Raw genomic sequence first — 19,312 nt, forward strand, 5'->3', positions numbered from 1 at the left:
TTTTATTCATTGTTCTTTTTATTAATATTATTTAGTCATTTTCATAAAAATTAAGTTCGATAGATGAAATTTAAAATTTATATTAAAAATATGTTAACTAAAACTGAACGACGGTATTTTAATTTATTTGAAAGTGTATAATTACACATAAAAATTCATAATTTCATAAGTATAATATTATTAATCACTTCAATTTGTTAATTTTAAACTATGTATAAGACATATGTACATTACAAATTATACAGCATTGTAAAATAAAATGACTAAATTATGTAAAATATTCCTAAGCTTTAATTTGGATTTTGTGTAAATAGAATATCCTTCCATTTTTAAAAGTACTTTTACTATAAAAGTTTTGAATAAATTTTGTTTCAATTATTATATGATAAAATACAAATATGTATGGTTAATTAGTACATTCATATAAATAATTAATACTTGCTTAAAAAATACTTTTAAACTTTTAAAAGTCGTAGTAATACTTCAAACCTTAGAAAGAAAGTGTTAACATGAATACAATATTGCTAAAACATTGAAGTTTGAAGGTCTTCTTGATGCTTCCATTAATATCTATCTTTCTATAATCTAGGTAACTTAATTAATTGAAAGAGGTAGTTTGTTTATTTTAAAATAAGATAAACAAACTAATAAGGATTATTATTAAACACTACAAATATTGTTTGGTCAAAGTGAACAACAAAAATGGTGGTTGAAGTTATCTCAAAGTCGTCGGAATTAAACGTCATAGGTGTTTCGTTGCCAAATTATTCATTAAATGTGGATTTCACTAAAATAAGGATTTAATGCCTTTTTACCGTAGTAATTCAGGTTCTTTCCTATTTTAACCATTTCTTTTTTCTTTCAAATTAAAGTGCATTAAATAGTTTCTAGGTCCCCAACGACTATCTATCATGTTACAGAAAATCTTCTAAAATTGACAAAATAGTTTTATCAGCTAGCTAGGTTAGGTTAGTATATTGTTGGTCCCATCCATTAAGAATTAAGAATAGAGGGTAAACATATAATTGAAAATTTAAATTTGGAAAGACACAAACCTCGAAATAGGCCTAAACTTATAATTCAACATTATTTTTCTCCCAAACGATACATGAATGTAAAAATTAGACAAAAAAAAATTCAAGATTAAGTTTGTTTAGGTTGATTATGATGAATTTATATTTTTGAGAAAAATGTAAAATGAATGGTGTATGTAAGTTAAGGATTTTAATCTAGAGATTGTATAGAGACATATTGGTGGAAATAGTTAAAAGTGTATTTTAGAAAAATAATGACATTAATGAGATGGTAATTGGGAGGTGGGAGCTGACACCACCACTCACGTAATTGTATCACTTGGCGACCTTTAAAGCAGTGTTTAGATCAAGTTTCATTATCCACCACGTGATTATTTGAAACAGTTGTTCCCCCGTCGGCTTTTAAATGCCCTTTCTCTTTTACCGCTCATCGTCTCTTCTATTTTATTTATTTCTTTATTTTGTGACTCCTATAAATATATATACATATATATTTTTTTAAAAGCTATTTTGAGTGGACTTGTTAAATATTTGAAAATGTATTTCAAAATTGATGATAATGGATAATGATTTTTGCTTTTGAAGAAAACAAGAATGAACTAATCATGTTAACTATAGAGACTAATAACCCAAACAGGAAGTTAATGTTTAAGTACAACTTTGAATTTAGAGAAACAACCAAATGTGCAAAGTTTGGGTTAAAGCAAATAATGCATATTGTCGTGGATGGGATGCACCAGCAAATGGGCTCATTTGATGTAGCACTCGTTTTGGGCTCAATTTTTGTGTTTGGGCCTGTAAATGTGATGGCTCTTTTTATTTGGGGGTGTGTTTCCTTTTCTTTCTGTAACCCGGCCCATTTTTAGTTTTTATAGTTATTGCTATGTCAATCTTTTAACTTTAAAGAGGATAATCCTTATATAAACCATTGAGTTTGGAACGGTTGCGCGTTGGCACTTACTGAGCCATGGCCGCAACGGCAACGAGCATTGCAGCTCTGTGGAGTTTAAGAAGGGCGGCTCAGTTTTCGAGTTTCCGAAGACCCCTTGCCCTTAATCTCAATAGGCTCTGCTTTAACGAGGCCCGGTTTCCCTCTTCTCCTCTGGGGACCTCAGGTTTCGATTCGCTCCTTCATCTCAATGTTATAGAAAATTATGGATTATTATTGTTTAGTGGGCTGTTTATTCTTTAATTCCACTGTGATTGCTTGCTAAGATCAAAGTAATCGAGCACTTAGTTCAGGTGATATTAGTTTTCTATTGGGCATCGATTGGAATTAATCGACCTTATTGGGGGAGGGGCGCTGCTGTATGCATCCTATCTCCATACCAATGTAGATATCGCTGAGATTACTGCTGAAAGTCTATTCGAATTGGAGCCAGATAATGAGCTCAATTTTGAGCTTCTGGTAAAGATTTATGGCAATGCCGGGAGATCGGAAGACGAGAAGCGAGTGAAATTAATGATGACAGAACGAGGACTGGATTCATAGTGTAGATAATATGTAAAAATCCATTCACACTCATGGATGGATAATGAATTCATCTGGATAGATAACAGGTTTAGTGTGAAGTTAAAATGAGAAATCACACAGAGTTGGAAATGGATTCCACCGAGAGTAAAGCAATCAATGCCAGAAGCTCAAGACACTCAAGCTTGCTGATTTTTTGTGGAAAACCTCCTACTTCTACTTCTTTCGTTCTCTATAGTAGATTTTATTTTTGGGCTTGTTTATCTCCTGTTGTTCTTTACTTTCTGTTTTGTATTTGCGTTGGTTGAATTGGTGTAGTTGGAGTTTCAATGTTTTTGGATGTACTATTGGATATGCTGACGACACTAAAGTGGTCTCAACCTAGTTGAAATGTCCGATGCACCTCTTGATCCTTCCTTTTGCTTCTTTATTGTACTTTGAGTTTTATTTTAATAAAGAAGCTCACCTCTGTTTTAAAAAAAGCAATCATATTGGTTTAAAATCATTTCTTAAAGTGGATAATCCCTAAAGTGATTGATCAGCAATCACTGTATGGTGATTTAGCACTTATAGAATTACTTTTAATTGTTTTTCAACTAAACAACTTTTGTTTGAAATGTCAACCAGGATTTTAATTGTAATCAATTTTGTAGACAATGTTTTAACAAAAATGCTTTCTTAAAAGTGTTTAACTTATAAGGTATGCTTTCATTTAGGACAACGTTTACTACTGTATGAAGTGCTGCAGCATTACGCTTGGGCAGTAATGGTTAGAGATGTTTTCGGAAGGGGTGCCTATTGGGTTTCAGGCCTCCATCTTCGTGTTGAAAACATAGTAACTTAATATCCCTGTTGTCTATTGAAGTCCATGTGGGGCAGTTGATAGATACCTCAAATACGAGAAAAGGAAAATTATATGTTGAACTTGCAGATTCGTAATAAATTATGAATAAAATAACCTTGGTTTGGAAAAAAAGTACTTCCTTTTAAACTATGTATCCACCAGCCCGTCTTATCTATCAAATCCTTAAATTATGTCACTTGCATTATAAGTCAAAAAATGAACATGCTGTACATGAGATAAGGGAAAAGATAAGTAATTCTTCTAATCCTTAATGTTAACCCAAGTATTTTTACTCATACGTTTCAATAGTTGCATGTTAATAATCATCCAAATGTGATTTCAGGAATATGCCAATTAGTGCAAGCTGTAAAGGGAGATATTGATGTTTTACTCAATGGAGTTGGAGATAAAGGTGTTATTGTAGACGTGAAACAAATTCTTGTGATGGTATTGCCTGATAAACTTTTAATGACATGTTAGTATGCAAGACTAGAGCTTTAACTATCTATATATTCTTTTACCTTGCATTCTTTATTCATGCTGTGAAGACTGAATTAGCACGACTCCACAAATTTCTATAGATTTAAAGGGAAAAAGTCAATCCTTTTTCTTCACCTTTCATTCTTATGAAATTTGAAAAAGAAACATCAATATAGTAACCCTTTTGTCTCTTGGTTGTGACTTGTGAGGGATGATTTTGGTTCTTTAAATCTTTTGGTTTCATCTAGGCTAAACGTTCATTATCAAGACGAGAAGTTCTCCATACAAACTTTCTTACCCCACCTGTGGTGAAAGAGTCAATGCTAGCTATACAAAAATTAGCTGACGTGAAAGCAATAGCTCAGGGAGGATACCCAGAGGTGAAAATATAGAAGCCTTGTTTGTTTTCTTCAGTTGGGGCTTGAGTATATGAATCTAAGATATATTGCTGATACCACATGTATTTCAAGTTGCCAAAATTTTCAGGCAGAGCGCTGCCGGATTTCTGTTGGTCATGCAGATGAACTAACAAGTGATCCAGACATAATTTCAGCATTGAGGTATTGTTCTTTAATCTTTCACTTTAGTCCACTTATTTGAGCGGTGGAATCAATTATTTTTTTGTTGTTTCTAACTTTCTTCTTTCTGAAGGGTTTTATTTTTTATTTTTAATTTTTTTCCTAGTATCACAGGAAATTTTACGTTTCACCCTTGTTCACATGGGGACTTCCTTGGATCAATTCTTGGTACTGGCATTGCTAGAGAAAAGCTTGGTGATATCATGCTCCAGGTATAATCATATTAAATATGAAGTATAATCACAACTATTTTGTTCTCATTCTTGCTGCACATTTGAAGCTTCGCGTGCTGCTATTGATGGCATTTTTTAATGATGTATTATCTTATAATGACTATTTGAACTTGTGACTGATGAAGTATTATAAATGCATTAAACTTTGGTCATCTATAGGTTGGTTTTATTTTATGTTGAGGAATCTAATTTTCTTTGTCAAATCCCCAAAAACTGATGGTAAAAGTTTTGCTTTGGGTTATCATGCGCTTGGTGCATCCCGCAGTGACTAAAAGTTTGGTCAGAAATGTGGGCATATACATTTTTTTAATCATTTCATGTGGAATAGAACTTATGAAAAAGATTCAATTTAGATAAATACTACAACGTCTAACTGCATGCCTTGTCTGTTTCCAGCAGTAGTTTTGTGTAAATTTTATAGGTTTTTGATAAAAAATGGCCACCTAGCCATCGTGGGCCAGATTTCTTTATTCTCTTAGCATTCCCTTATTTTCAGGAAGAAACGGGAGCTCAAGTAGTCATTGTTCCAGAGCTTGTTGACTTCCTGATATCATCACTGCGCAAGGTAGTGTCATTGTCTTGGATGGTTGCTTCTAACATTATGTTACATAAATTAATATGCGAATGAAAAAATGTGTTACCTCTGATTGTATTTCTTGTGTGTATTAAATAAGTTAAGGTACATATTGGTGAAGCCTGCATGACCTAATAGATAATCAAACTTTTTGAAAATTTTCTTCATTTATCTCTTTATTTGTCATGCCATTCTTAATGTCAGGTTGGCAATGTCACAGTTTCTTGTACGAGGATTCCATTGACAGCTCTTGAATATGAACCACCGAAGTATGAGTTTATGTTGGTAAATTTTCATGTTGGTTTATGATTATTTTAATTTAGTGTTTTCTTCTTTCATGTGCAGGACTAAGACATTTAAAACCATTGAGGCATCTCTTAGGGTAGATGCTATAGCAAGTGCTGGATTCAAGATTTCAAGATCTAAACTAGTGGATTTAATCAGGTGACGTGGCTTCTGGTTTCTGCTACCATATTTTATTGAAAGTGATAAACAGGAAATATGTCACCAAGTTTCCTAGAAACCCGAGAATCGGGAGAAAAACCATGATTTGACTTTCTTATTAATTTCTCATATTAACAAAATGTACAATAGGGGAAAATAAATAATCAACAACCTTAATGTAAAAAAGAAAAGAATATTAGGTTAAGCCCACTAATTCTAACCTCCCCCGAGTTGGATGCTAATATCAACAAGGCCCAACTTGCTAACACATGAATCAAAACTTTGTCTGAGAAGCCCCTTGGTGAGAATATCAGCTCTGTCTGGCTGGATTTGTGGTGTGTGTATGGGCGACTGAACAAAAGTGTTATGCAGCTGGGAAAAGAATGAAAGGGGCTGGACTGGTTGAATGGTGGAGTGGGTTGGTGGTGGCGCGTGGACGGACGGGCTTGGCAATAGCGGCACGTGGAAGGATTCGCTTGGCGCGTGCGGCTGGTAACTTCATTCGGCAGCACGGTTGGCTGCGAGGGTTGGCTAGGACTACTCACCGGCAATTTCTGAAGCTGAAGGAACAGATTGGCCATGACGGCGGGGACGGCACTCATCCCGGAGGTGGCTGTCTCGTTGTCGTCCTTTGTTTGAGTTTCATCAATATTGTTGTCTAGTATTTCGTCATTGTCCCGCTCTGATACCATATTTAAAGAAGGAAATATGACACCAAGTTACGTGGAAACATGAGAACCGGAAGAAAAACCACGATTTGACTTGTTAATTTCTCATGTTAACAAAGGGTACAATAGAGAAAAATAAATAGACAATGAGCTAGAAAAGAATATTAGGGTTAATCTTTCCTTGAGCTTAAGCCCACAATTTCGAACATATTATATCTCACAGATTAAAAATACTGACATTGTTCCTTCAAAATTCTATTATTTGGCAAGTAATCATTATATAAGAAGGATTCAACTTTTGGAACAAACAATTTGAAGAACTATTGTCTAAGTTCCAATCCCTAAAGAGAATATGTTGTTGAATCTTACGCAATAGTGCTTCCCTTCTATTTTCCATTTTTACTAGTGGAATATAGTTGACTTGATCCAAAACTTTACACCTTATGCTCAATACTGATGAAAGAATTTGAGACTACATTAATTGGTGATACATGACAGATTTTAATAATGTATAGGTTTCCTTCTATCCTCCGTTGATTTGCCTATTTGAACATAATCTGAAACTTTAGACATCATTTGTTGTATTTGTAGATGGTTACATTATGCCTTAATATGAATGATAAATACACAACTTTCTTAAAGTTTCTGGGAAATAAGGTGTTGCAATACCTTATCTCCTATTTCTTTTGTGAAAGTATATTAACCTGAAACTGTTATATGAGCAGTAGCGGGGATGTTCGTGTCAATTGGACGTCAATTACAAAAAATGGAACCATTTTAAAGACTGGCGATATTGTTTCTGTTAGTGGCAAAGGGAGACTAAAGGTGAGTTTTTTCAGTTGAATCGAAACCAAAACTAGTTGCACTGGGTTCATAAATTTTCTAGCTTAGGATTTCTGACTTCTGGTTATTTTCCTCATTCAGATTGGAGAAATAAATTCAACAAAAAAGGGAAAATTTGCTGTTGAGCTTATCAGATATGTGTAAGCTCTAGAGATATTGTCTATTGGAGATGAACTGGGTAAGTCTTCACAGGAGCCTCTTTGTGGGGTGAAATTAGGATTGCTTCCTTTGGAATAACTGAAGTAAGTCATTATTCAACATGACATTAATATGATTGTATATGTGAAAATCCAAACACTGATTCATCCATTCTTAAAAATTTCATTGGGAAAATCTGTCTCAGCATTTCAATGTCAGTGCTTTTTAGTTCTTTGTTTCTGGTTGTGTTGCCTTCTTTTCTGGAACGAATTCGTTCAAACTAATGTTTGTCTAATGAGGGAATTTAAGCACAAAGTTATAGCTTCACATTTACTATTTGTTATTCCAATGACTTATCCCATCTCCATCTCCTAATATGCTGTTATTGTTGTGTATTACTTGGTGTACAAGTCTCGATTTGTTAGTTGACTCTGATTTTTTCTAATTTGTTTTTAATATATTGGTTGATTGAAGTTCATGCAAAAGTGGAAATCAATATATCTTTTTCAACAGCTAATTAAGAAAAAAAAGCAGAATTTCAAATTTCCAAAATATGCATAAGATAGCAATTTTCTAACCTTCGTAAGGATAAAACTTAGGTGTTTGGGATGAGTTGGTTGTAGTCTATGGATTATAATAGTTTGTGAAAATGAAAGTGAAAGAGGATAAATGAAATGAAAGAGTATAGATAGAAAATACTAAAGCATGACAACAGTCAAATTTCAAATAAAATTACGGTGGATAATTTAGATTATAAATAATTGTAAACACTACCATTATATTTAGTTGGGGGTTCAAAAACTGGATGAATTGATGATTTGGATGTAGTTAAATAGTTTTTATAAGGAATACCAAACGAATCCTAACTGAAACTTGATGCTAAATGGACTACATTATCTGTTATTTGCTTTACTTCCAATACTTCAAAAGTGAAAGATTGGCATTTTGAACCGAGTTTTATTACATTACATAGGTTTGACCAAGCAAGATAAGTAGAACCACTGTTGTACAGACAGAAAAATATTTCTTCAGTTTAAACTTTGAACAACAATCGCCGAGAGAGGGAGTAAATAGGGGAAACTTGCTGAATGGAACAGTCTCTCAGGGTAAAATTGTCAAGCTGTGATGTTATTGATCATTTTCAGGATTCTTTGGATGTAATTACAAAATGTAGTTTCTCATTTCAGATTTCTGAGAAGGAAGTGATTGTCTGGAATCCGTGATTGTCAGACAATGGACCATTTCCTGGTCGGATTGAGATTGCCACCTGCAGCCCTGAAACGTTGTTGTAGTTCGCATTCGAATAAGTATAAAATTAGTAAATTTGCAATTCTTTTGGAATTTTATATGATCGTTTTAGAAAGAACTTCAGCCAAATGCAGTTCGGTTACAGCAGGAATGGATTTTATTCGTTTTCTTTACATTTAAGGAACAAAGAATAGCTTAAAGTAGACTCATTACCTGCTGCTTTTGCTGCTTTAGCTTCCTGACAGACATCTGTGATGAACAATATCTCTGATGGTGAATCAACTCCAACAGATTCTGAGATCTCAACATAACTGCTTGTTTCTCTTTTGTTCCTGAGATACAAGAGCAGTTCCACCATCATGTTTGTGATATTGAGTATGATTAAAAAATGGAAAACAAAATAGCAGCAATTGCTTACCCCACAGCAGTGTCAAAGAATCCTGATAGGTATTTTCTTAGATCACCATAATTAGTCTTTCCAAATATGAGCCTTTGTGCCAACCTGCTGCCGCTCGAGTATATGTACACCTGTTCATGTCAGAAATACTAGAAGTTATTCTTTGTTTATTATATCTGTTGGAGAAATTTTGTTCAAATATCACTAGACTTCTGTAAGGTACTAGATAAGAATATTAGTATGGGTTACAAGGGTAATTAGATTGGAAGTTGGTGAATCTTGTTATAAATAGGAGGGTGAGTGACTAGTTAGTATGGGGAGAATTTGTGGAGTGATCTCGTAGTTGTTTCTTTATTTTTCAATATATTCCAGATGTTTGTTAGGCATCTAATCCCTGCACTCAGAAAATAGGCAACAAGAGACAAGAACAACAAGCCACAATGGCAATATATTTCCAGATAACCTCAGATGAGTCAAGCACAGAACAAACAAGCTCTTAAGACTTCCCTAAGCAACAAGTTCATAGAGAAAAGAACAAGAGCAGAAGGATAAACAAAAGGAAAAGACATCGGCACATTCTAGAGCATCTCCTTCTCCCAAACAGCTTCTTCAACTCAAAATTTTCCACCCGACCCCTCTCCTACTTATAGCAAAATAGCCTAACCAACTTACTAGCTAATTGCTAATATGCCCTCCTCAAATCGATTCAATTATTCTACTAATAATTCTACTATTTTCCTAACTAGGGGCCTTGCATTCTTAATTCTAGTTGGGAGATCCTCTTAATGAAGGCAAATCAATCACAAGTCATCTTTTATGAGACAGGGCTGTCATCTTCTAACTCATTTATAAAATCATCCGTCTCAGACTCTCGTCTAATAAACTAATGTAGTTTTCCCTAAATAGATTCCATTGTGAGGAAAATTGAAGCACATCTGCAAAAATTCCGCCTCAAAGTGATTTAAGTAAGCTTGTGTTTAGTCTTCTCTACATACCAATGTGATTTAAAGGACTGGATTCAAATCTTGAATCACTGAATTGGAAGAAATCAAGAAAGATTCAAATAATTTTGATCTTATTGGTAATTACATCATCTCTTCCCCACCTGGGCCAATAATTTGTTGAAAAAAGTTGGGATTTTTTTCTATTAAAGCAAGATTTGAGTCGGGATCTAAACATCTAGGGGCGTTTAGGATGTTTAGTTGTTATAGTGAATAGTTATTATAGTCATTAAGTTCTAATAATCCATAGGTTATAATAGTTAGTCTTTTGGGGTGCAATACTATTTTAGTCTGGATTGTAATAGTTTGTGTTTGGATATAAACTATTTTTATTTGGATAGGAAATAGTAAACACTATAGCAAAGAAGAAAATAGAAGATGAGACAATAGTAAATACTTTAGCAATAAGGGTTTTGAAATAGTATTTACTATATTTAATTGTAAATTATAAATAGTTGTACAAACCGATATTATAGTTGGTACCTCAAACATGGAGTGAACTACAATAACCCGTTTAACCAACTTCTAGTTGGTGCTCCGAACGGCCCTCTAGTGATAGTTATGTCTAATCTAGTAACATCTAATCTAGTGTGGGAATAAGAGCATTGGAGGATCTTTCCCTAGTTAATCTCAAATAGCAACTTGTACAGGTTTTAACAAGAATCAAGAGGGGAGAGAGAATTACCTTAATGCCCGAAGCATGCCATCTCTCAAGAGCCTCAGGCACATCGTCAAAAACTACTCCCTCCAATTCATTGACGGAAAATCCTGTTCTCCATATGTGACCCTGCATAGCTAGAAGTCAGCTCACTCAGAAAATCTGCCAAATGAATTGCAGTAAGATAATTAGAGAATTATTTTTACTTGCTTACCTGCAATTGTTTCAAGGCAGTTATCTTGCGGTCAGCTTTTATCATTCCTTCAACATTACCAACCACTGCTGCAATGACTTCCTCTTTCCCAGCATTATCAGGAGGAATAGGCACAGCTCCAGCAACTCCTTTTTCCAAGTCTTCTTCAACCTAAAAAGATTTTTGTTGATAAACATAAAATTCAAGAGACAACTCCCAGATAGCCTCTCAACTACCATGGCAGGCAGGCTGTTTTCTGGTTTAATTAAGACTTGCAAGGCACAGGTAAGTAGTGTAAAGTACAGACAGAATAAACATTCTACTGATTGCAACATAATAAAACAATCTTACTTGTGAACGCAACAACTTGATGTCATCTTGAGTTTCTCCAGTTTCATATGTTAAAATCAAATGCTTTTCAACATTATCACGAGCATATGGAAAGAGGACATCGGTAACAAAAGAGATTGGAGTAGTAGTCCCTTCAATATCAAGAACTATGCAACGCTGCATCCAAAATATAAATGAAAAATGAACCACAAATCGGTATAGCTCAAACTATAAACAAAATCCCTTAGCCCAGATAAAAAGTGGCATACCTCAAAGGGAAAAGAAAGAAAAGAATGAAAAACTAAAACCTCAAATCTTAAGCTTCCCAATTAAGTAGGGTGCAAGTCAACTCACTGGCAACCATTCATTTTTATTATCTAAACCTTGAGCCCCAGCCTTAACGGAAATGTTGCTTGAGATTCCTTTGATGCTCCCAATCCGACCCTGAGTTGGAGAAGACTAATCAATGCCTAGTTGATGAATCAAAGAGAGAAAGATAACAGTCAGCCTGTAAAATTAAGTTATTGATTAAACTGCAACAAATGAATGATTAAGACAGAATCAATCCATTTCTTGAAATTGTACAAAATCAGAGGTTTCATCGTCTACAAAGTTCAAAGTAACTTGTTAGAATTATTTTAAAAGACATAAGGGGACGATAAAAGGTATATACAGTGCTGAATAACCTTGAGATTTAAGGTGCAAAATCACAAAAACAAACCTGCTCTTTATCAATGCCACAACTATAGGTAAGTGTTTAATAAAAAAAACACTGTAATCATAAAATGCACAAGAGAAGGAAGAGAGAATCGGGAATCACTCAAGCTGTGTAAGAGCCATATAGACTAGAAAACACTCTCCAGACAGATATGTAAAGCCAAGAAAATGTTGTAAAATTCTTTAGTAATAGAGTACCAATCTGAAAATATTTAATCTACATCCAATTTTAACTTTCTAGGTTGTAGTATGAAAGAACCTTTTCCATTCAATCCTTATCTGCTAGTTGACATTTAGCAATGCTATATATGCCAGATAATCCAAAACAGTACAGAAAGTGAAACTGACTTCCATTTGACCGTTTTGATTAAACAACTTTGACCTGGAAAACCCTGATTAAAATGTAGAATTTGTTTAATTTTTGATGCCATGAGTTTGACCGTACCTGATGATGGTTCCTCAGTGTTACAAGATAGGATTCCTTACTATGTCTGTGGATAACACCTCCAGCATTGCGCATCTGGGAAAAAGGAAACAAAATTTGGTTGTGGTGGATGGATTTGGCAATAAAATAGGCATGGGAAAGTTTGGTCCCTTATGCAGATATCAGTGAAGTTAATGTCACTTGGTGCAGGAGAAATTGTTTATATGATCATTAGGCCATTTATAGCACAACTATATCTTTCCTCTAGAACTCAAGAACACAACTGTATAATCTATAGAACATATCCAGTTCAAGCAAGGTCATTTATAATTGGCTTATGACGTTTTTGGAGTCTTTATCCAAATCTACAGAGTACGGGTAACTGACCTTCATAAAAAGAGGCCTAGAATCAAAACAGTTCGGGAGTTTGTGTGAAAATGGTTTTGGAGGTGGTGAATATAAGATTGACCCACCATAAGATAACATGTAGGTATCCTCACGTACCATTCTTCTCTTCTTAACACCTATGTAAAATTCAACAAAAACAAAAGAATATTCATCATCTAAATCCATGAATTCCATTCCAAGCAATCAATTTTTAGGGGAAAGAAAAGAGAGAAGGAGCAGGCTCTTTTTACTCTTAGCAAGGACTTCTTTAGAAAAAGAAACATTTCATTGATAGAATGAAATAACGGGCAGAGCCCAACATACCCAAAGGTTCACATGAAAGAACGCCAGTGAGTGACAAGATAAAAAAGACTTAAAATCTTAAAAGGGTGCTTATATTTGCACTAGAACAGGGCAGTAGAAATAACAGCGTCCATGAAAAGCTTAAAACTGGAGCTTTCGTCCCGAAAAAGGTTCTTATTGCGTTCCCCCCAAAGAATCCAAGTAAAAGCACGAGTGATAGCCAGTCATAAAGTTTTCTTATGTCCATGGAAAGGGTGACCAACCAATAGAGAAGTCAGGTTATCAAACATGTTATTAGAGAAAACAGTAGACTACTCTTATGCAAGGAGTTAAGTTCTATAGAATACCCTCTTGCCAAACAGAAAAGGATAGGGGAAAAAATTGGAAAAGCTGATCTTGCACCATGAAGAAAATACTCCAGAGTCTAGTTCTTGACGGCTTGAACCCTTGCAAAACATTTTTGGTTCATAAGAATAACAAGTTCATCTTCTTCTGAGAAAAGAAGGGGAAATTGTATACCTTCCTTACTAACAAGCACTAGTTTGAATTATATGGTTGGCTGGCCATATTCATCTGCTTGTTACAAACAGCCAAGGCTGTTAAACAGGGAAGAGTAAGGGGCATATTTGGAAAGTGGCCAGAAGCACCCCATTCAAATTCAGTCATGTTTGAAAGTAACACAAACATGGTTGTAGAAAAGTAAAAAAATCACTTTAAGTTGTTCAGTAAGAAAGCATTTAATTTTAGTTCATGTTTGATTGAAGCATCTAATAAATACTTAGAAAATGATAGAGTCAAACATTAGAGTGATTAGCTATTGAGCGCCTGTTTTAAAAGCACGCCTAAATACACCCGTTCAGGGTGGATTAGATAGATAATTTTGAGATGGTACTTCTTCAATGAAACTCTTGTTCGAGAAAGACTAATCAAGTGTTTGTCTAAAGAATATTATTTACTAAGTAATTTCAAAACCACTTTCAAGTGGGATTGAAAACAAACAAAAGTTAATAATAGCTTTCCCATTTTAGATTTCCTAGCAAATTCAGAGAAAGGAGAAGCAAACGCAACTGAAAGCAGAGTTGAGACAGAGGGAATTATACCTTAACTTTGAACCAAAAAGACTAGAGGGAAATTAGGGGAACCTCTAAAATCACTTACCAGAAAGCGACGTAGCGATTAGCTGTTGTCTCCTGGGAATGGAATGGTCGTGAACCTTGATCGCAATGCTACTGCCGGTGCCGGAGACGCATCTAAGGGTGTAGAATTGGCGGGAGAGGTCCGATAACAAAGCCTTGGTGTCGTTTGCAGCCTTCTTCTCCAGACATGCCTGAGAAGTGGAAGCCAATTTGAGGGGATTGAGGGCCATAGCTGAAGCCATTGCCATTTGAGCGATTCAAATGAGAGCAGAGGAGGATATAGAACAGATAAACCTTGGCTGCCTTTCTTTTTTTTTTTTACTTTCAAAAAGAGATTTTTGGATTAGTATTTTAGCTCTTTGTTTAGGGTAACGAGCGGAGTTATCAAATGTGAAATGTGAAATGTGAACTTTATACCTTAGGATAATTGCACTGGGTGGGTAACATGTTTAAGACTAATAAGGATTTCTTAATAATAAAAATATTCGTCCATATACTATACTAATTTATCACTAATTGAAATGTTATATATATACGTGTGTGGTTATCGCTAGGATCAATTACAAATGATTGTAATACATAAAAATGTCATTTACCTACTCTAAACAATACTAATAACAATGTTTATAACTTAATTTTAGAGTAAAAATAATTTAATTATTAATTTAAATAAATTTTATAAACTGCAATATAACAAAAATGAGCCAAAACATAATAAAATATCACATTTATTTACACTATATTAAGATAGATCAAATATATTGTGATATTTTGATATATTTATAAATATCTTTCGAAATTTTGTTATTTAAAATGATTTACTTTTTTAAAATTTATAAATATCTTTCGAAGTTTTAAATGGTTAAATTTGACGTTTTAAAAAAATGATAAAACAACATTCTATTGTACTTGTTTAGTTATCTTTTCTTCCATCTCTTCTAATTCGGTTTTTAAATTGTTACAAGTGAATTAAAACTTGAATCAATAGGCCAAAGTCAAAAAGGCTTTTGGATAAATTTTTAAAAAGCTTTCAAACCTTTTATTTTAAATATCAAAATCATATTTAAAATTTTTAAAAATGCTTTCAACTTCAAAGGGAGGTTTTTAGAATCTATTGTCTACTTTTAAAACTTGGAGAATATTTTACAAGATTGTTTTCAAGAACAGAACTTAGAAAAGGAAGACATAAATATGTAAGTCTAATTTTCAAAAATAGAAAATTGACGACTAATTATTATCAAACAAGATTTGAAGGTTCCTTTTCAAGCATTTCTGTTTACACTCACTCCTAAAAACTTCTATTAAACTAGATTAGAAATATTTTTTACTTCATAATCAGGTTGATCCATTTTAATCCATTTTGCAGATAAAGCAACTAAAAGGAGAACTCACTTGTGACGAGAGACCACATATGTACCTAATCCATAAATCCTGCATCAATATCAAATCAACAAGAAAATGAAGAGCAAACAACTATACCAATGTCTTTAACGATGAAGTTATGAACATTGTGTGTAAAGTTTGTCACCTTAGCATATAATCTAAGCTTAAACCCAAGAAGGATCGATATTGTGACACCGATAAAGTAGAACATGGACAAGTTTATGTATACAACCAAGTGCTGCCACCCATAGCCTCTAGCTACCCTTGCACTTGAATGGTAATTATAAGAACGATGGCAATGATGAATGGGAAGGATGTTTTCTTTAGCACCGAACCTGATATGCGCCCTGCACTGAGTCCAGCGTTATGGAGATAGCAAGAAATGGCACCATGGAAGAAAACTCATCCATTATTGTAATATTGTTGATGAAGAAGCTAGACCAGGTGTTATGACCAAATGCAAGTGCTAAAACAACCAGCAGAGGAAGGAGAACAGAAAGCTTGAGAGTTGCAAACATGGCAGTTTTGGCTTTGTCAAAATTGCCTGCTCCCAATTCATTTGAAACCCTTGTGCTGTCGGAAAGTATCATTTGTTTGAGAAGGAAAACTTCCAATATATTTAGTGTTGCAGAAGGAGATGGTGAAAAAAATAAAATAAGGTACATGTGAAGGTTAAATTAGGAAATTATATTAAGATTTGAGTTCAATAAACTAGGGAATGTTCGAACGTTAAGTGTGTTATTATAGCTAGTAATTACCATAAGTTGTGGGTTATAATTGTTTGTGTTTGTGATTCAAACTATTTTAGTCTATCTAGAAAATAATAAATTCTATAACATAAAAGAAAATGAGAATGGGCAGAAAATAATGAACATTGTAATAAAAAGGATTTTGGAATAGTATTATTATAGTTAATTAGTTGGAAATGCCTAGAAGTTTAAGCTGATGGATTAAAAATCACTTAATCATATCAATACTTCAATTGAGATAAAATTAAAACCCAATTCAATCTATGTAGAAATAACAAACCTTGCTGTAGCACTGAGTCCACAAGTGATCATGTAGGCAATGGTTTGTGTACTGTCACTAAAGGATCAAGAAAAGGAAAATTAAATAAGAAAAATGGGAAGGACTGAGAACAACATGACAAATAGAATTTACTTACCACATTGCTACCAGTGAAGTACTTGTTTTCGAGTTTGGCATCAGTCCAACTAAGAAAACCATAACCTCGACCGTCCAATACTCCAAACTTTAACCGATTATAATAACAGAAAGCAAGAAAGACCCATGAGTTACCAATTGGTTGACCAATCGACATGTTATTCCATAAGCTTCATTCAAGGCAAAAAGTGGAGGATGCTTACCATAACATTGCTGCAGATGAATAGCTAGCTTTAAGCTTGAAAGACTATAGCTAAAAGCTTCTAATGAGAAGCCATTCTAAGATTTCTCAAACTTGTTTGCTTTAAGTACACATATGGCCAAAATCAGGCATGCCACCCATAATGAGATTAAAGCAGCTAATGAAGCTCCATTGAAACCGAGATGTGTCTAGTGAACAAGACCGTATGCAATAGGTATGTGGATGAGCATTGGGACAGTAGAAAAGAGAACCAAAGGCATGACAACAAACTGTGTTTGGAGGAATCTCATGATGTTTTGGAGTAAGCCATATGCAAATAATTTTGGGATGAGAAACTTCATATACATTGCAGATATCCTTGAAATTTCTGGTTCTTGATAGAGCAACACTAGAATTTGTTCTGTGTAAATCCATAAAACCGATAGAATGATGGAACAAAAGAATGTTAAGATGCAAGAGCCTTGAAGATACAACTCCATCTTCCCATAAAACTTCCTACCAAATGCCTGGCCACAAAGTGTTTCAAGCGCTCCGCTCAGTCCAGTCTAAAGAACAAGAAACAAGTTAACTGCCTAAAGAGGTACACTACTAAAACCAAAACAGATAAAGCCGAGTTATCATAATCATAGGCAAATTCTCTTTGGAATTTAGAACAAATTTTAACGAGGTAAAGTTGAGTTTTAGTGTTGTTAATGAGCTTTGGATAGGAAAATGCAACAAATTTTGACATCCTCATAATAGTTGAATACTCCATTTCTTATATGCTATGGGCTGAAATATTGTAAATATTAGAGATTACCACACAACAGATCATACCACCAAGTAGAGGCATCTTTTAATGGCTTGATATGCTATTAATAGCAAATTTGATGCTTCAACTTTCATAGTTGTGTTGATCCTTAACTTTAGAAAGTTTCAACTATGCCAATAAAAGGAGAATTTTGTGATTCTATATAGATGTTGACAATCTTTTCAGTCATCCAATCCTTGCTTGCTTCCCTTCAACATGTAGAGAAATGAGAAGTTACCCATCAAGTTCACAAGAATTTTTTCAGAATCATAATTAATTATAACTTTAATTATAAAAGTACCCTGAACTTTACTTTCTCCTTTGTTTCAAAAGAACCTACATTCTTTCATTTTTTTTAAAAAAAAAAGCAGTAACTGAGGCCTATGTGGACCTAAAACAAAAATCTTGGACATCAAACTATTCTCCCTAACTATTGATGAAGAAGAATTAGAAATTCACTCATCTTCTCTGAGATAAAGATTTTGTTCCATAGGCTAACACAAAACGATTTTTATCTGAATTTTTTTTTATTGATATTCATGACTATCAAAGTCAGCTTATTTACCCTTAAACTAATCTCACAACACAAGTTGCCTGAACTCTAAAATATATGAGTGTAAATAAAACCATGAGATATTAAATTCTAAGTAGGCAGCGATCAATACCTATTAATCCTTGAGTTTGAATTCAACCTATGATCTCTTAACCTTTGTCTGCAATTTTGGTGGGAACAATAATGACCTTAAGAAGAAAAAGAGTGAGCTTCTTATCATTGTAAACACAACCCATTTCCAATTTCTTCCATTTTCATCTCTTAACAGCATAAATGAGATAGTTAAAGACTCATTTCCCAAAATCATGAAATCACAAAAAGAAAGAGAGAAAGTGAGATACCACGAAAGCAAAGGCAGTAATACTAGCCAAAGTATTTATTAGCAAGAGTAGCAGCATGCAGCAAGCTCAAGTTCACCAAGATGATCAGCAAACATAACAGAGACCAAAGTTATCATATAGTAGAATACATTTGTAAGAATCAATGGAAGGGAAAGTAAAAGTTGAAGCTTTGATTCTTCCACCATCTCTCTTTTTTTCCTTCAAACCCACTAAGCTCCAACAAGAATGGCTCTCTACAATCTTCCATCTTCTTTGCTCTTTCTCCATGTTTTTTTTTTACGATGAACCACCATCTTTTTATAGATTCTATGGGTGAGTCCTCTCCAGCCTTTCTAAGGTTATTTAAGAAACAACAACGTGAGAGTAGAGCATTTCAGTGCTAACAAACTTGTACATGCACCTTGTCTTTGAAACATTGCAAACACTAGGACAAGAAAATGACACATTTTTATCATTCTAGCCCTATCTTTCTCAATTGATGCATTTAAACTCCGTTTTGACCCGCTTTAGCTCTATTATTTCGCTACTAATGTTCCATTCTATATCTTAGATGCTTACAACTATAGAATCATCAAATAAATAAAAGAATTCTAAGAACAATCTCGAATTAAACAATAAAAATTACTAGATTTTTGAAAGTTCCAACACATTTGATAAAAAAATGGAACGTAAACATTCAAATGATTGGCACTTTAAACTACATGGACCAAGACTCTAAAGCATAGCACTAAAGTTATTTAAAAAAAGTTGTAAATATGTGACAAAACAAATTGTGAGA

At 33.9% G+C, this 19,312-nt stretch overlaps 2 protein-coding genes and 1 pseudogene across 5 annotated transcripts; 1 reads left to right on the forward strand and 2 right to left on the reverse strand.

Moving 5' to 3' along the window:
* Positions 1–1,955: 1,955 nt before the first annotated feature.
* LOC101221944 (putative RNA-binding protein YlmH) lies at positions 1,956–11,167 on the forward strand. 4 transcript variants are annotated; one of them, XR_004215182.1, is made up of 12 exons: positions 1,956–2,149; positions 3,693–3,796; positions 4,078–4,209; positions 4,316–4,389; positions 4,514–4,619; positions 5,137–5,205; positions 5,419–5,483; positions 5,560–5,658; positions 7,052–7,151; positions 7,251–7,411; positions 8,281–8,413; positions 8,495–8,855. XR_004215182.1 is itself a non-coding variant. In XM_031882431.1 (11 exons), the coding sequence occupies exons 1-10, from the start codon at positions 2,002–2,004 to the stop codon at positions 7,311–7,313; spliced, it is 960 nt and encodes a 319-aa protein (XP_031738291.1). In that variant the 5' UTR covers positions 1,956–2,001; the 3' UTR covers positions 7,314–7,347; positions 10,604–11,167. The 4 variants fall into 4 exon arrangements, 2 of the variants coding, with proteins under 2 accessions (XP_031738291.1, XP_004146247.1); XR_004215183.1 differs by having other exon boundaries at positions 7,251–7,347; XM_031882431.1 differs by lacking the exons at positions 8,281–8,413; positions 8,495–8,855 and adding an exon at positions 10,604–11,167 and having other exon boundaries at positions 7,251–7,347.
* On the reverse strand, positions 8,171–14,541 carry LOC101221712 (probable bifunctional methylthioribulose-1-phosphate dehydratase/enolase-phosphatase E1 1). The gene is made up of 10 exons (XM_011652991.2): positions 14,124–14,541; positions 12,663–12,799; positions 12,297–12,371; positions 11,489–11,578; positions 11,156–11,311; positions 10,826–10,975; positions 10,639–10,740; positions 8,974–9,083; positions 8,769–8,887; positions 8,171–8,582 (listed from the first exon to the last, which is right to left on the reverse strand). The coding sequence occupies exons 1-10, from the start codon at positions 14,347–14,349 to the stop codon at positions 8,491–8,493; spliced, it is 1,257 nt and encodes a 418-aa protein (XP_011651293.1). The 5' UTR covers positions 14,350–14,541; the 3' UTR covers positions 8,171–8,490.
* A 394-nt stretch (positions 14,542–14,935) lies between these two features.
* Positions 14,936–18,521, reverse strand: LOC101209299 (annotated as a pseudogene).
* Positions 18,522–19,312: the final 791 nt, after the last annotated feature.

This window comes from Cucumis sativus, chromosome 3, assembly GCF_000004075.3.
Source record: "Cucumis sativus cultivar 9930 chromosome 3, Cucumber_9930_V3, whole genome shotgun sequence".
Classification (NCBI taxonomy): domain Eukaryota; kingdom Viridiplantae; phylum Streptophyta; class Magnoliopsida; order Cucurbitales; family Cucurbitaceae; genus Cucumis; species Cucumis sativus.

What these genes read in the sequence shown, in the direction of transcription:
- LOC101221944 (XM_031882431.1), top strand. Translation starts at nt 2,002, where the DNA reads ATGGCCGCAACGGCAACGAGCATTGCAGCTCTGTGGAGTTTAAGAAGG. An exon ending in TGAAACAAATTCTTGTGATG is followed by an intron (nt 3,797 to 4,077) that starts GTATTGCCTGAT and finishes GGTTTCATCTAG; the next exon opens with GCTAAACGTTCATTATCAAG. An exon ending in GACATAATTTCAGCATTGAG is followed by an intron (nt 4,390 to 4,513) that starts GTATTGTTCTTT and finishes TTTTTTTCCTAG; the next exon opens with TATCACAGGAAATTTTACGT.
- LOC101221712 (XM_011652991.2), bottom strand. Translation starts at nt 14,349, where the DNA reads ATGGCAATGGCTTCAGCTATGGCCCTCAATCCCCTCAAATTGGCTTCC. An exon ending in CTAGGCCTCTTTTTATGAAG is followed by an intron (nt 12,372 to 12,662) that starts GTCAGTTACCCG and finishes CCTTTTTCCCAG; the next exon opens with ATGCGCAATGCTGGAGGTGT. An exon ending in GGCATGCTTCGGGCATTAAG is followed by an intron (nt 9,084 to 10,638) that starts GTAATTCTCTCT and finishes TGACATGAACAG; the next exon opens with GTGTACATATACTCGAGCGG.